General features: G+C 40.8%; 1 protein-coding gene across 1 annotated transcript in view; it reads right to left on the minus strand.

Annotated features, from left to right (window-relative positions):
* The window catches only part of LOC104508119 (ubiquitin-associated protein 2-like), a gene marked incomplete at its 3' end in the record, with an annotated part of 21,615 nt that extends 3,949 nt beyond the window's left edge, over nucleotides 1-17,666 (minus strand). Inside the window, exons 1-10 of the mRNA XM_010149634.1 lie at nucleotides 17,643-17,666; nucleotides 14,381-14,448; nucleotides 12,404-12,593; nucleotides 11,175-11,388; nucleotides 9,510-9,784; nucleotides 8,255-8,427; nucleotides 7,204-7,414; nucleotides 6,003-6,042; nucleotides 3,151-3,334; nucleotides 89-155 (exon numbers count right to left, since the gene is read on the minus strand). Coding sequence (XP_010147936.1) covers nucleotides 89-155; nucleotides 3,151-3,334; nucleotides 6,003-6,042; nucleotides 7,204-7,414; nucleotides 8,255-8,427; nucleotides 9,510-9,784; nucleotides 11,175-11,388; nucleotides 12,404-12,593; nucleotides 14,381-14,448; nucleotides 17,643-17,666 — 1,446 coding nt within the window. The remainder of the gene's footprint in view (nucleotides 1-88; nucleotides 156-3,150; nucleotides 3,335-6,002; nucleotides 6,043-7,203; nucleotides 7,415-8,254; nucleotides 8,428-9,509; nucleotides 9,785-11,174; nucleotides 11,389-12,403; nucleotides 12,594-14,380; nucleotides 14,449-17,642) is intronic.
* Between the last annotated feature and the right edge of the window lie 284 nt (nucleotides 17,667-17,950).

Here is a 17,950-nt window from a genome sequence, read left to right on the forward strand (position 1 = left end):
CTGCACACAACAAACTTTAGAAAGGGTCTTAATCATCAGATAAACTGATTGTATGCCAAACATCTGTTGAAATACAAATGCGACTTACTGCATGTGATGTGCTTGAAGACAACACTGAGGCAGGGGGGAGGCTGCTCTGATGACTGGAAAGGGAGCTAGAAAAAAATTTCAAAGAATTAATAGAATTACTTTTTTCTGAAACTATATTTAATATATATTTCCATGTATATATACACATATAGAAACACAGAGTAGGTAGTAGGATATTAGTTGAAGAATAAAAATTGTAGGTGTGTTTATACATATACATGTGTTAAAGAAAAAATTGCCTGTATATATATATATACATATATATGTGTATATATATACATATATACCCTATATATATACATATATACCCTATAGGTATCTAGGGTATATACAGGATCTTTTTTTCTTTAACTAATATCCTACTACCTTTTAATGAAAAAAATTGAAGCACAGAGACAACTGTTACTAACAAGAAACATCTACACCACCATTCATTTGTATTTATCAATTGACTATATTTTTAGAAAAACAATAGTTGCTTCAGGAATTGTGTAACAACGATTGCAAGACACACCAAGCCCAAAACCAGAAGAAGGTTCACACAACACATGGCTTGTTTCTCTTTCTTTCTCTGAGCAACACTGCTGCCTGCCATGGGGCACAGGTATTAATTAGGCCAGACTGCTTTGTTTTGATTCACTATGGTATTTCTCACATTTTAACCTGCATAACGTTAGTTTAACCAAGTAGAACTGCAGGGTATTTGCCTCACAATTCTGCAAAAAGCCTCAACACACTCTCAAAAGACAGTGCTCAAGAAAACTAGCAAATGAAGAGCATCTTTGAAAGCCCCAAAATTACAGAATCTGGCAGTTTAATCAAGTTTGTACCACTACACCCCAAGAAAAAGCAGTTTCCTCTTTGAAAAGATGAATCAGAACTATCAGTTTTATACATACTGTAAAACACAAAAATTAATCCACTGCTGAAAAACACCTGCAGATAACAGTTTTAGGAAGCAACTCTGCTTTAGCACCACCTTTTTTCCCTAGCTGACCAGGCCTGCGAACTTTTGGCAGTAACAGTAGCACCGACATTCATCTGTAATTCAATGACCTTTCAGTGTCTCCCTGAAAGGTGACTGAAACCGGTTTTACACTGACAATTAAGGTCAAAAACGTAACTTACAGCACAGTATGGAATTAACAGAATGAACAGTGAACAAAGACAAACAACAAAAAGCCGTAACAAATATGTATGGTTTGGTGCTCAAAAAGCGCTTCCTCGTGTGAAATCAGAATCAAGAGAGATCCTAACCAGAGCAAATATTTCAGCATTCTCTATGGAAAGAGCCACAAGAAAATGCAGCAGATTTCATAACAAAGCTGCAGGCCAGATTATTTGCCCTAATTTAAGGGCAAGCACTTCTGGCAGAATTTTGAAGTGTGGGACCAGAATAAATCTTGGCCATTTCACAGATTAATTTTACTTCAATTTCTAAAACTGTTCCACATCTCCAAGAATTACAATGACACCACTTCAGGCAACAGGGAAACAAAGTTCATTCCAACACACAGTTTTAAACCACTTTCTTGCCCACTCTCCCTGACTCTTCTAACAAGCCTTAATTCACCATCTGGCCTACGGTAGAGCCACAGAGAAGTGCTGCCAGCTCAACCACATCAGACATGCTTGGAACTTAGGCATCATCTTTGCAAGGCACTTGGTATCTGCCCAAGAGCATCAGCCCTCCACCTAAAACTTCTACCAATGTACACAGCTTTTCAACAAACAAACGTGGGGAGATGATGTTTCTAATCTGAATGGAATAATTCTTGTAATCTGACATATTTATCATTTTATTCAACAGAAAACACTAGCGTATTAAAAGAGAATCAACTATGTCCTAGCATGAAACAAGAACAAAAAAAATGGGGTCCCATCAAATTAGTTTCTTACATTAACAAAGAATTTAACAGTACAAAGGTGAGTAGTAAAAATGTAACTGTACTGGGGGTGTGTGGCAAGGTTTTCGTAATGGGGGGGCTACAGGGGTGGCTTCTGTGAGAAGAGGCTGGGAACCTGTGTCTGATGCAGCCAATGCCAGCTGGCTCCAAGACGGACCCACCACCAACCAACGCCGAGCCAGCTGTAGTCGTAACACCTCTGTGATAACGTGTGAGAAGGTCGAAATAAACAGGGGAGGGGAGATTTTGCAGACAGATGGAGAGCAAGATGTGGGATAAACAAGTTCTGCAGACCCCAAGGTCAGTGGAGGAGGCAAGAGGGAGATGCTCCAGGCGCCAGAGCAGAGATTCCCCTGCAGCCCATGGTGCAGCCCATGGTGAGGCCAGTGAGTGATCCCTCCCTGTCCTTGTCTCAACCCACAAGCTTTTTGTCATATTTTCTCTCCCTTGCACAGCTGAGGAAGGGAGTAACATAGCAGCTCTGGTGGGCACCTGGCCTCCAGCCTGGGTCAACCCACCACAACAACTCATCCCATATATCCTCAGGATGTCACCTGCCTGAGGATGAAGTTCAAATAACAGGCATTGAGAAAATCAGACAGCCAGTGCAAACAGGCTAAGCTGTACTGAACGTACCTCCAGGAACAGCAATCTGGGATTTCAAAGTGTCTTAAGGAAGTGCCTTCAAAAATGAAAAAACACACCCTTTCCCTATGGACTTGTTCCAGTTTTCTAATTTTAATAAACACAAATGCAAATGAAATGACAATATATCAAAATTAGCCAGGAAGTAAACTGCTAAGGAATGATTTCAAACATACAACACTAAACAAACAGCAGGCTCTGCGGACCAAGTAGGGAAAACAAACTGAGGGAATCAATTTAGCTGGTATGACTGAAGCAAGAGCCTCTTGAAACACAAATGTGTTTATATACCATGAAAACCTGAGGTCAGCAGCTACTCTGTCATTAAGAGTCTGCTCAGAGCTCACACTCTGCAACAAAAAACATCCTGGTCTCTTCTGCATCTCTCTCCTAATTCTAATTAATGTCAGAAAAGCAGACCCTGGTGTCTGACAGCCATACATGAGCACCCTTATGTCTGCCTTTTCCCCAAAATTTCCCTTTCAGTTTATCACAACTCCTACTGTACCTGCTTAACTGGGAAAGTGAGCTGTTGGCCAGATCACTGGACTGAGGCAAGCTGGACAACGTTGCCGCATGCTGCGATGCTGAAGGCAGAAGCGAAGCAGTGGTGGATGCCACACTAGGCAGAGAACCAGCAGAAGGTAGTGAGGGAGAAGGCTCTGTCTTAGGCGCTGGAACCGATGAAGTAGCTGCAACAAGTTAAAAAGAGGTATTCAAAGATAAATTCCAGCATACCTGACATCCTAACCTGGATTCAGGAACACAGTAGTATTCTCCTCTTGGTTTACAAGAACCTGACCATTAAGAACCAGTAACAGTATTAAGCAATCTGGCTATTAAGGAAAATTCGAACAACAGAAATATTACTTTTGCCCTTTAAGGTCTTCATCAACAATAGATTTGTAATTTTCACTGCTACACATCTTGTAAATTCCACTCGCCTGCACATCACCTCCCACTATCTAGATTACTAGGTTTTGCTTCCAAGTCAATCCTCATTTTAAAATATTTCTTACATATGGTTCTGTAAACAAGTAATTTGTGCTTTCCAAGGCACTGTACAAATCGACCTTCACCTACAGCTCCACTTCTGCATGCCAGCCAACACAGCACTTGGGATGACTAAGACTGAGATTGCTGGAATACAAGGAATATAACTTATCAGTTTGGAGTACTCAGTCAAATGTGTAATGAAGTAGAATAAAAGGTACAACAAAAGGCCACACGAGCATAGCATAAAGCATTTTTAATGGCTACAGAGTTGTCAAATATTGACTTATTTGACACAGATAAAAACAAGTGTTTAGTTTTAATATTACTTTTTAGGCTACACAGACTAAAACTCGTTTACCACAGCTAAGTCTTTCCAAAGCATCACTATACTATAATAAGAGACCAAAAGTCTACTGCCCAACTTAATACCCAGTTGTCACGACACTTATCTCTAGTCCTGCAAAGATAATATAAAGAAATAGAGGCACTCAACCACTAATAAAACTCAGAAAGAGAATTGAGCCGTGCCTTCTGCTGGGCCACACTTCCATTCCACACCAGGGACCACTACCTAGGGGATCACCACTAACTTGAAGACAGTTTTAGAATGGTCACTGAACAAAGGTCAGATATGCGCTTGGAAGTTACACATCACAGTTTGTCCTTGTTATACTACATAACCCAAGTCAGGTTGCTGGTTTAGGTGCTATGTACATGGAAATCAAGAGACCATGGCCTTGGCAGGAGGGTAACTGACAGCAGAGAAGGAAATTCAAGTGACAAACAGAAACACAGTTATGAAGGTGGTAACTAGATCACCTGACCTCCTGAATGGTTTCATATAAAAATAAATAAATAACATTTACAACTGTCAATATATTTTGAGCAGGGTTCCCTTCTTGAAGTAAAAGTAGATGTCCTCAATGCAAGGGACAGAATCAGCATCCTCATTACGACCCCTTACAAGATGCCTGGACACAGTGCACAAGACAAAGAAAACCAGAAGACAAGCAGGCTGGTCACAATTTTAACATGCCAGACATGCTCTGAAGTAAGCGTTTAGGAAGCACGAGATCTGGCTATTAAAGGACAATGAAAGGGAAGATGAGAGATGAAAGGAAAAGGTCAGTACTTTCCAAAGTTAACAGAAAATTTCAAAATCGTTTGGATGCATGAAATAGATGGAAGAAGACTGATTCCAATTTACATGCTTGAGATACAGAAAAAAAACCCCAAAAGTGCTCTGAAAAGAGAATTGGCATATAAAAAGGGACTAACAGAATAATTACAAAAATGCTAGGACTTCTCAGATCTTTGCTTTCCATAGCAAAGATAAGTACAGTAGTGAATTTCAGAAATTGTTTATTAATTCTGTATATGAAGAGTAAGAATGTTTTCCACCTGAGAAATCTTTATCTTTACATCTTTATATGTAAAAACCTTTTAAGTGGTAACTCTTTGGGCATATACACTCTTCCTGCTCATTTAAATTGAACTTGGCACTAACAAACCACTGTTTACAGGTCTGAATACTCAACTTCTTTCTACTCAAAAGTATAAAAAAATGCAAAAGGTTGCCCCACTAATGACCCACCTAAAGAGATGCTTAAGAGGAGAACAGACCTAAAATTGAAGTGCTGGAATTCTAAAAGATGTCATTGCACACTCTTGCCCTTGAAAACTTCCACAGAGAAGCACATAAAGGTCAGAAGAGTGAATACTGTAATTATTTTAACTCTGGGAAGAGAGCTGTAGGGGTGCTACAAGTATAATACCACATTAGAAACAGGGCAAGAGCAAAGTAACAGTAACGCCTGTGTCAGAAGCAGTACAGCGTTATTTTTACTCCACTGCAAGGTGGAGACATACTCGGCAGAGGGAGCTTGTTAGCCGCCCTTATCCTCCACAGGCTGGTTACGGCATCAGTAGCACTACTCCCAGGGAGAGGTACATTCAAAGAATGTGACTGTTCCGTTACAGCTCAATGCTACTTGCAGCTTCCCAACTGAGAACTGGAGAATTGCTAAGAAAGTCTATATTAATTTTTGATTCTGTATTTTAATTTTGGATTAAATAATTTTTGGCAGGCAAATTCAAAAGGAAAAGCATCAGCAAAGCAGCTGCCCTAATTATAAGACTGCTGAGGTTCATAGACTTCCTAGGGCTGCTTTCACACATCACTTCAGTCAAGAAGCTAGCAGTGTGTCCTATGCAAGTACAAAACAAACTCAAATGGGTCAGCCAAAAGTTAGTCAGGGAGAACAATATAAAACCTTAAACCAGAGGTCACTGCTACAGTTGTGGGCACAGGAAGTAGTACAGAAAGCAGAAAGTCCTGTGCACAGCGAAGCTTTGTAAACTTACTGTCAAGAGTTGCCTGTGTTCTTACACTGCTGTGTCCATTCTGTAAACAAAGGAGAAATGAATGAATAAATCATCTTAGAGGTATATTAAATTTTCAGACTGAATCACACATTGAACATGCTTCATGCAAAATTCTCTATTTTTTCTAAATTGAAAGACAAAAAAAGGCAGAAAATTAACTTTTTACTGACTTTAACAAAACCACGTAATAATTGTCTCAAGTACAAGGTACCCTGAACATAGACAACCCCATACACTGCCCATACTACACCCATCAGCAGGAGACCTTCCCATGTACTCTTTATAACAAACTTCAGGTTCACACCGATATGAAAGAAAGAATTGCATTAACATATAGGAAATGGTTGTGCTTTTGATCTAATGCAACTCACAATTTTAACTATCCAAGTTACACAGAGACGCCAATTTTTTTCCATTGAAAGATAAGACTTGAGAAGCACCAGTTGTTTTTTGGGTAACGCTGGAGAACAGAAGTGGATAGTCTATGCTTGATCCTCACCAGTACATACGAGCTAGTGCAGAAGACAAGTGTGACTGAGCCATTACATAACAAAGGCCAGAAGTAAATAAACTTACAAACTCTCACAAGTTCCTTAAACATTTAATGAATTCTTTTAAAACAAACCTACATGCTATATACAAAGAGAGTAGGTGCTTTTGAATTTCCCAACAGAGATCCTCTCTGTCCTAGATCAGACCTCTCCCTATGCTTTTTAAAATAAAACATGAAACCAACTCCCACTGGTGTTTAAATCCCACAAAAAAGTAATGCTGGAGGGGCTGCAAACAGTTTTGGATCTACTTGCTAGGTGGCATATGAATTTAGTAAATAATATACCTCTGGATAAAAACCATCACGTTATGGCAAAATACTGTGACTAACATTTACATACAGAAATAGTTCTGTTTTTAAATGCTAAGCTTCAGGGAAGGAAATTCAAGTAGAATGTTAAGTGTTACTAAGAAAAAAGGTCAAACAGCATTTTAAGATGTCAAAACCTATAAAATCAGAGCTTCTTATACCCCAAAGGCCGTATGGCCCAAAACAGCTACAGGATAGGAAAAACAAAATAACAGGGTGGGCTTGGGACTCCAAAATACCACTTGGCTTGGTTAAAAGTATTAACATGGATAAGAATATTTCACCTTTTTCAAGGTCTTATTTCTGAAATTCACTCACCGTAACTGCAACAGGTGCTGATTCAGATGGAGCCATGGAGCTTTGGTACGCTATCCTGCTATGCACAGAAGTCGGGTCATAGGAGGAAGTTGTTGTTACTGGGCTAGTGCTCTGGGATGAGCAGGTCAGACTGGAAGAGGTGATGGCAGAGGTTGTGTAGGTGGACTCCTGTACTGTATTGGATATTGGCAAAGAGGTATTCAAAGGATCACTGGAAAAAGTAAAAATTATTTATCATCTTGGTAAATGACATCTCAAACACCTTCATGAAAATATCAGCTCCTATACAGTTATCTGTAACTATCTTAAAAACATGCAGTCCAACCTACATTAGTTAGAAAATCTAATAATAATAGTTTTTTAAAAAAGTAATTTTGCTTTGGTCCCTATAATCACTGTTTCAAAACCAACAGCTGCACTAGGCACCATTCACCTTCCTCCTGCCAGCCCAACCAAAACAAGAGTTTACACACAAGCACTTTTCAGTCATGTTATTTCCACTTCAGGAAGCTTTTCAGTGAAGCCAGTTTTTGAATGAGTAAGGAAGAAAAAAAGGGTTATTGATACACTGGCATTTATCATTGGCTATTTTAGCATTTCAGTGAGAGCTGCTGCACACTGAAAGCCTGGATTCTTTCCTCATCCCACAGGAGCCTCAGATCTGTGACCTGGTGCCAATCTATTAATACACACATATATGGCACAAGCATTATGTCTCCTGGATCAAAAGCAGAAAAATTCGGGTTGTAAGGAACAAACCCTCAAACAAGTATGAAAATTAGTACAATTAAACATGAGAAAGCAACTTCATAAAGGGTAGCTTTTTCTGAGGTTATTTACATCCATGCCAATGCCAGCTTCACATCAATTCGTCCAGGAAGATTCTGACTGTCACTAGAAATTTCTCCTTTAAGACACCACCCACAGAAAACAGCCTTAAAAGTCATATTTCTCCCTCCCATTCCATGGTAACTGCGCCTTGGTGGTTTTGGCACAAACCTGACCCCCTAAAGAAGACATGTAAGATTGCACAAGGGAAGCTCACACATACTTTAGAGATTTTGAGTACAAGCTATTGTTGGCTGCCTGGCTGGTATTCTCACTGCTTGAAGCTGATCCAAACTCTGGGAGTGCAGGCTCCGATCCAAACTCCAGAGCTCCAAACTGAACATTTAACCCTGTCACATCCGCTGATCCAGGCATCTCCACTGCAGAGGCAGGAATCTTAAAGAAGGAAAAGAAAGCCATAATTTCTTTCCCTTTAGTACTACCTGTATTAAAGACACCAGTAACTGACACCCTCTCCTCCCTTTACTACAGGCTTCTTCAGCTACTGCCTCAGCCTCCCCTGCTAATTAGATCTGCAACCACACCCAAATTTATAAATTAACTACAGTCTTGTAACCTGAAATTAATTTATTGATTCTGTGCCCTGATCTGGAGCTGAATGAGTCAGACATACTGTTCTGTAACATCAAAGTGTCATCTGTGTCCATCCCCATTCAGTCAACATTCATCTTATGGCTACTAAGTCAATCCGGAATTAGTCAGCAACAGTCATTTTCCCCACAGAGCAATCAGGTGTGTGATTGGAGAAGACATCACCACTGTATTCTGGACCTAAAATTATCCAGCTTAGAATTTCCTGCTTTATAAACAAGAAATAAACGATGGTCTTTACTCTCCTTCATAGAAACTTATACAGAGAATAGAATCATACAATCACTTAAATTGGAAAAGATCTGTAAGATCACCAAGTCCAACTGTTAACCTAACACTGCTAATACCACCACCAAACCATGTTCCTGAGCACGTCATCCATACTTCTCTCAGCCCATTCCAATGCCTGAAAACCCTTCAGCGAAGAAATTTTTCCTAATATCCAATGTGAACCTCTCCTGGCACAACCTGAGGCCATTTCCTCTTGTCCTATCACTTGTCATTTGGGAGAAGAGACCAACCCCCACCTCTCTGCACCCTCCTTTCAGCAAGTGGTAGAGAGCGATCAGGTCTCCCTGAGCCTCCTCTTCTCCAGGCTGAACACCCCCAGCTCCCTCAGCCCCTCCTCACAGGACTTGTGCTCCAGACCCTTCCCCAGCTCCATTCCCTTCTCTGGACACGCTCCAGCCCCTCAGTGTCTTTCTTGCAGTGAGGGGCCCAAAACTGACCCCAGGATTCAATGTGCGGCCTGACCAGTGCCTAGTAGGAACAACCCCTGCCCTGGTCCTCCTGGCCACACCGTTCCTGTCCCAAGCTTTTGTGTGTTTTCACATTTACCAAGGACAAGCCACGACTCAATTACCCACCTTGGATGCTGGAGTTATCCTCCGTTTTGGTGGTTTTATGTGTTTCTGCTGGGTTTGATGGGCAGTCACTGCCTGGTTATCCATAGAGATAGTGGGGAGCTGTAACATTTTGCTAACAGCTATAGAAGTGTCTACTGGCGATGGATCACGGAGTTTTACCTGGGAGGAGAAGGACTCCAGCCCAGGAGGAGGAACAGGAACTGCCTGTGCTTGTTGTTGCTGTCTCTGGGTCAGCTGGCTCAGAACTGGGGATGGTTCAGGTTGGGATTTAAAGTCTGGTCAGCATTGGGAGAAAGAAATATCAAAAGTAAAGCATTAAACTCTGTTCTTCATCTTTCTACTCTTTATGAAAGAATCTGGGTGACCTGACATACTCAACAGCTATGATTTTACAGAGTGTGGAAGTCTCGTGCAGACACCACACAAGTTTCACACCAAACATTATCACCACAGTAAGGCCAAGATTTGATATTCTCTACTTTAAATAAGTAGTCGTGGACAAGCATTATTTAGCTTTTTTCAAAAATATGAAAACAAACCTACCTACAGAGTGACGTAATATCATCACACATTATTCCTTAGAAACATATTATTTTAATCAAACATTCTAAGTTTCACTGCAATTAACTGTGCCAATTAAATGTGATTACTTCCAAGGGGTCTGGAATTCCAATTCAGAGGTATTATGAGTTAGGATTTCCTGCTGCTACAAAGAGGATTTCAACACAAATAGGAAGTAATCCACCATCTCGATCTGGCTGAAAGTCAAGAGACACCGGACACTGACAGTTTTTTTCTAAGTCCTCCCTTTCTTTCAGACACTGAAAGCCATGGAGTGGCTCAGAGCACTGGGAAACAACCATAAAGATCCACAGCATTTGCAGTGTGAAGGTTTTTGAATTCAGTTATTTTTTTCAGAATTGCTGCATGTAAAGAATTGTAACTGCTAACAAACTGGCTGCTTATCTATCTGGAAACATATACAGATACAGAAGATAGCTACAAGAGCTATTACTTTTCACAGTGAGAATACTTCTAGGAACTACAATACCAAAATCAAGTTGGTGTCATTTCACTATTTCTACCAATTCAATTAAATGAAAAATCCATATTATGAATACACAAAATGGGTAACCTGCATCACTCTCTGTACACAAGGGAAAAAACACTGAGATGTAATGCACATTATGAAGCAATTATATAGTACTCATTCAAAATTTATGCAATGGTTACAAGAGAAAAATTCGTGGAAAAAAAAGACAAAATACGGTACAACCTTATACCCAGCTAGAAGCAGCATAGTCACAACTGAGGTTTTTCCGGGATTCATTAAGAAACACAATCACATCAAAGTTCCACTTAAATACTGAAGGACATTTAAATCAAAGATGTCATTATATGAAGGCTCAACAACTTCTCAAGGTGCACCAATGTTTATGGACAGGCTTAAGCCTACCAAATCTTAGTTTGTGGTGCACTCACAGTGTCTATGGCCAGAAAGGAAGTTTAACTCCTAAAATGTTGTAACCAACTGTATTATGGGATTACATTTTTTAGAAAAAGTCTTTCATTAAGGTTATTTTAAACTGTCACTGGTATTAGGAAATCTTACACACCAAGACAGAGAGAGAGAGAGAGGAGAGAGAGCTATGCCAAAGCACTTACCAAACTGACTAAGGACTGAGGACTGAGTAATGGATGGTTTTAGATCCCAGGATGATGTGGAACTTGTGGTAGTGGTGGCAGAGCTACTACTGTTTACTGGAGAGGTAAACTGACCCAAACCTGGAGATTTCAACTGGTCCAAGATTTGAGATCCAGAGGAATTTGCCAGTTTAGAAGATCCGAGTTCTCCAAAGCCAGAACAAAGAACTGCAGACTACAAAAAAGACAAAAAAGAAGAGGGGAAGGAGTGAAGTATTTAATAAATAATTTGAACATAATCATAGGGTCAATGCCTACAGCTGCTATGTGGCAGCAACATCTGTTGCCTGTCCTCTATCCACCAGGGTCATGACCCCATCGTAGAAGGCCACCATGTTCGTCAGGCACGATCTGCCCTTGGTGAAGCCATGTTGGCTGTCACCAATCACCTCCTCGTTCTCCATGTGCCTCAGCATGGTTTCCAGGAGGATCTGCTCCATGATCCTGCCAGGCACAGAGGTGAGACTGACTGGCCTGTAGTTTCACAGGTCCTCCTTTTATCCATTTTTAAAGATGGGGGTTATGTTTCCCCTTTTACAGTCAGTGGGAACTTCACCAGACTGCCATGACTTTTCAAATATAATGGACAGAGGTTTTGCAACTCCATCCGCCAGTTCTTTCAGGACCCGCGGATGTACTCCATCGGGTCCCATGGACTTGTGCACCTTCAGGTTCCTCAGGCGTTCCCGAACCTGATCCCCGCTACCCACGGGCGGCTCTCCATTCTCCCAATCCCTTCCCTTGTCTTCCATGACTCTGGGGGTACGGCTCGTGCCCTTGCCAGGTGCCCAATTTCAACCCATCACGATTGACTCAGGTATAGGGAGGTTTTCGCAAAAAGCAGTCCGATATGTGTTGGATAATAACACATTATAGTTTTCTGGCATAGAACTTTTCACTATAAATCAATTATTTCAGCCTAAATTAGAATGCAGTAAACACATCTGTTCTTTACTCAAAAACTAATATAAATACTTCACATAAACTGAGAAACAACTATCTAGCAAAACCAGAAAAAAGCAATCTTTTTGTGTGTGTGTGAATGGAATTAAGAATTCAATTCCTTCGATATTTGCAATCTGAATTTTACAAATACTGAAACATCTCATGAATTGAGCAGTAGTGGTAAAGTTGTTTAACCTGAAATATTTACTCGTGAAGAATAATTAGTAAGTGGAAGATAATTTTACCAGACTCTGAGGAGAATAAGAGTTTACAGCACTGGAGCTGCCAGTTCCTACTACCATCTGGGTGCTGTGCTGAGAATTTGTGAAGACTAGCGCTTGGCCAAAGGTCTGCTGTTGCGGAGCTTCAAATGAGTTGCCCTCTCCCTCTTGGGTAGAAGTCACAGGCTTCTGAAGCAGTGCAACCAAACCAATGCTGTAAGAAAAAGCAAAGTTGGGCTAGAATAAACATGACAAGGCTGCACTGAACCTGGAGAAAGCACTAACAATGCTAAAGCTGCTGTACTACCGGCTAGAGAATTATTACTGATGAACAGCCTTTCAAATACTGCTTGTCTGCCACACAAAACCAGGCAGAATAGAGATTTTTGCCAGAAAGTAATATTCTGCTAGCTGAAACCTTCCACTACAGTTAGAATATAAATTATCTTTGCACACTTTTCAAACATCATCAAATATATAACACCAAGAATCACATAAATAACCTGTATGACTAATATAACCAAGGAACTAGAGACAAGTCATAAAAGACACATTACGTTTAAGTGGATCCTGCCTGTAAGCCCATTATATAGATATAGATGGTCCACATTCTCTCCACAGCACACTACCCTTTTTTAAAAAGAGCAAGGATCAAAATCCTAGCACTGTGTAAGGTGTGTATGAGGACAGTTAAGAATAAAGGGACAAATGCAGCGATTGCGTGAATATGTGATGACATGAAAGTCACAGGATGGGCAGAAATAAAAGCTAAGTTTCTCAGGTAGTATGCACAAAGCCAAAAATCATTCTACCACACATACCTGAGCAGGATGAGAAACATGAATTTTCTTACATTTAGCACAGCTTGCTAGCCTCTATCATATGCACAGGTTTATCCAAAGAAAAGCAAGGCATTAAAACAGTAACAGAAACCTACTCCAAAAATTGTCACTTCAGCATCCTAAGCATACTGCAGGCTTGGGTTGACGCACTGCTTCCAACATTTTCATTAGCACAGTTTTATTAATGCCCAAACCTTTCTTATGCCAAGTTAATTTAAAACAAACTAACAAACCACCACCACCCCCCTCCAAAAAAACCCCACAACACCCAAAAACCAAAACACCAGGATTTGAGTTGATGAACTAAAATATTTTCTAGCCTAATTTGAAGAACATCGACTGGAAGAATATTTGCATTATAAAAACCAATATGTGAATATATCAGCTTTAAGAAGGAAAGGAATATAAACTGTAGAACTGAAACCATGCCTCTTCCAGATCATATCCATGTTCTAAGGAAAATTTTGCTGCAGTCTGCAGTACAGCAGTACAGCTGCATCAGGACGTTTGGGACCATCGGACCACCTAGTTTTCAGATCTTCCACTATCCTACTACCCAAATCTTCATCATATAACTTCAACCCCCTTTCCTGGGACCTTCAGCGAATGCAAGCAACCAATTCCACAACTTAATCTGCCAGGCATTTGGTGAAGAAAAAGTCAAGCAAAGGAAGGCAGCAGCTGCCATATTTTTGGTTCTCTATCTGAACTCTGCATCATTAATTAAGGAAAGTAATCGTGACGTTTACCAGGAAATTCACCTTTCTGCCAACACAAGCTTTTTGGTTAACGCATTTGTCAAAGAACTACAGTTTGAAAACTTTCTGCATCTACAGGGGCAGGCATTCCATTTTCTGGAAATCAAAGTCAGAGCTTCCTTTTCAACAGCAGAAAACTCTATTTCCATCTACTTTTGTCCCCACCGGTAAGGGTCTTTGCACAGAAGACAAGGTCTTCTCAGTATCGTGCCTGTTGATTTGGTGTCAATACAGGATCCCACAAAACCAATGACATGCAAGCAAAACTTTTGCAATTTTGAAATTAGCTTGACCAACCCAGAGACTGGGCTGCCCTGTGTCATTTTGCATGAGCAAGCTAACACGGCTTCACCAAGCAGAAGGTTTTTAAGGCACAGGGAAACCATGGGAGAAGAGCCTACCTTTGACTCGGAGTCACATGATTTTCAGCTGGCACAGAGGAAGCAGTGAAGACTTTTGTTTCAGAAAGCTGAAAAAGAAGGAGAGGTATTTTAATCATACACATGCTCTCACTTCACTGCTGCAACATCTGCAGAAATTCAATCCTGGTCATGCACTTTCAAGATAAAAGTAAAGTCAAACTACCATTACAACCAGTTATGCTGCAGCTCTGCTTAAAAAGACCAAAAAATGTAGTCAAACTCCAGCAAAGTCTTCTCCACAGAATCAAGTACCAATTTATTTAAAGTACTAGGAAATTTTATCTACTGAACTCAACAGCATACCATTGTAACTACATCCCTTTCAGCAAGTTTAACTTGAAGGTAATTAATTAACCACTAGAAGGTAATTAATGTGGCAGCTGGTATACCGTCAGTGTAAATATAAGGTATTCTGCAGACATCATTTAGGACTCCATAGGGCAGCTGTGATCAACCTTATTGCAGAAGTCCAACACATCGCACCATTCCCACTCACTTCGTGCATCCCTGTGTTTTGCATTTCAGCTCACACTCCGGTATGTACAGTGAACTAGCATTCGTGGTTCCTTCTTGGCATTTCTGCTAGGGGCGGCAGTAACAACTTAAACTGACTGCTCTGTGAGTCTGAGTTCGGAAACAATAATAAAGGGAGAATCATGTAATTGCTACTAGTGTATAACCAGTCAGGCCATTCACAGCAGAAAATTGTACTGCTTTCACCATGCAGTTACAATGAAAACAGATACTTGCACAATTGGCTGGGGAAAGGGAGCTGGTTGGTTGGGATTTTGAGGGGAAAGGGGGTGATTTTGCTTTGTAGGGGCATTGTTTGTTTACTTTTTTTTAAAACAGCTTTTCATTTTTAATGAAAAGTAGTTACGCAGCTACAACCTCCTAAGGCTAGTGAACTTGCATTGACAGGAATACTTGCAAACCAGAATAGGTCTTAAGCCAGTATAGGTTAGGTTTAACACGATGAAGACATGAACATGTAATGGTTATAGTTTAAATTAAACTTGCACAATATCACCCTTAACTACTTTGGTGTATGTTTGCATTCAGACTAAAGAATAGCAGACCTATTCAAACACCCACAAAGAAACGCCTTAGAATGTGACATTTGAATACAGCTCTTCCACGAAATTACACATTTTTAATTGCATACATTGCTAGCAGCCCAGTTTAAAGGACATCATGGACATGAACCCACAACATTGGAAGGATATAGACCAGTTGGAGCGAGTCCAGAGGAGGCCACGAAGATACCCTGAGGGCTGGAGTCCCTCTGCTATGGGGACAGGATGAGAGAGTTGGGCTTGTTCAGCCTGGAGAAGAGAAGGCTCCGGGGAGACCTTATAGCCCCTTCCAGTGCCTGAAGGGGCTACAAGGGAGCTGGGGGGGACTTTTTACAAGGGTCTGTAGTGACAGGACAAGGGGTAATGGCTTTAAATTGAAAGTGGGGAGGTTTAGATTGGATATCAGGAAGAAATTCTTCCCAGAGAGGGTCGTGAGGCACTGGAACAGGTTGCCCAGAGAAGCTGTGGATGCCCCACCCCTGGAATTGTTCAAGGCCAGGCTGGATGAGGCTTTGAGCACCCTGGTGTAGTGGAAGGGGTCCCTGCCCATGGCAGAGGGCTTGGAACTAGATGGCCTTTAAGGTTCCTTCCAACTCAAACCATTCTATGATTCTATGAGCCAATTTCACCTGCCGTCCCACAGGCAGCTCTGCTGAAAGTACATATACCCCTGAATGGGGGCATTTGATTGGGGTTCTCCTGTGAAACATCCGATTTAAGCAGGACACAGGGCTGAGCAGGAGCAATCACTTCACACTCACAGACAAAGCTAAAACGTTTCATGTAATCTACCAGCATCCACTCATGTGCAACACACTGTCATGAAAAAATGAGTACCGCCACAGTTCCTCCCTCCATTTCCTTCCCTTGCTGGCAATCCCACCTTCCTGGAACACAACCCTCTGTCATGTGCATAACGCTGCCAGCCCACAACTCTACGTACTGACCAAAACAAAGAAAGAAGATCGAGCTCAAGCATATTTGCAATTAAAAAGGCTGTTTCTCTACTGTTCAGCCTTTCCCTGCTGTACGTGTTGTCTTAGAACAATGTGTACTGCGCTTTTCGTAGAGTTAGGAAATTCCTGCATTATAGGGCACAAGGAGGTCAGCTAATGGCACGTGCCTATGGTCTGCAATCCGTCAGTTAATTAAATATTAAATTCTTTGTAATGTCAACAGTTTCTTACACTCATATAACCCAGGATAACACTGATGAACCCTGAAAACTAAGCAAATCGAGCAGCCTGAGGATGTTCCTGACAACATAAAAGCATGCTTGACACATGTCAGAGGACGTGGATCAGCATGCAAAACACAAGCTTCCAGCTACCAGCTCGGCTACACCAAAGTTTACACTACGCCCCGTGGCAATCTCACTGCCCCAAGCTCTGATCAAGCACCTAATTCAGAAGTTTCCCAGGATTACCACATTTTTCAAAACACATACTTCATACAGCAGCAGTTGAAAAGTTTTATTACACAGATGTATTTAGTATTTCTTAGAAGCAGTATTATCAGTTCCTAACAAAGTTATTTATGCTCACCATACACTACATTCGCAAATCTTTCACTGAGGCTCCGGCATTTTCCCAGAACAGAGAACAGCCATGAACCATTTGCAAATGTTGGCCTCACAAGGGTGTTTCGTCCATCTGCAGTGAAATGCCTGCACTTTTCAGCTCCTCTTCCTCTGGTAAAAAGCATTTTTCATTCACCAGACAATATATTTAACGACTGCCTACCAGCTCCTATGGCCAGTTGATAGGTGAGAACAGAAGATACACTCCAGCATCCTTATAAAAACTCAACATCAGCAAATCAGAAATAACACCACCTTCTCACTGCTTTGATATGATGTGCTGAAGATAAAGAAAATAAAACAAGTTCTCGTGCTGCTTCCTAGTAAAGGAAACATTCCCACCAAAATACACCTTTTTGGTTTTGGCGGGTTTTTTTGTTTGTTTTTTTAAGTGTTGCTGTTGTTTCAAATAAAAAATAAGACTACCAGTATTGTACAGAAAATGTTTGCCTTCATCCACTTTCTAGCAATTTCTATGTATTCTGTACCTCCCCTTCTGGTAGTTCCTGTAGTTAAACTTTATTTTCTTTAGCCAGAAGAATATGTTCACAATTTTAACAGGAAAACCCAGAGTCATTTACAGTACCTCAACATTTGTCTGGTTCTCCATTGTCCAAGCTCTGAATATCCCTTTAACAGAATACAACCTCCTGCTTTCACTGCAACTAGTTTCCACTCTACTTAAGAACATGCTGACAACCTACCATACTTGCTCAAAACTCAGTACTAAAGATAAATACCAGACAGGACTATTACATCACAAAAAGCTAATCCTTCTCAGGTCAAACAACATTAAATTTCACTCACCAGCTTGTAACATCTAGCTGACTATAGAGAACACCACATTTAAACAAAAATATTCTTCATACAAAACACCTGGACTGATCTGCAAAC

The sequence above is a fragment of the Eurypyga helias genome, unplaced genomic scaffold (assembly GCF_000690775.1).
Source record: "Eurypyga helias isolate BGI_N326 unplaced genomic scaffold, ASM69077v1 scaffold3244, whole genome shotgun sequence".
NCBI lineage: Eukaryota > Metazoa > Chordata > Aves > Eurypygiformes > Eurypygidae > Eurypyga > Eurypyga helias.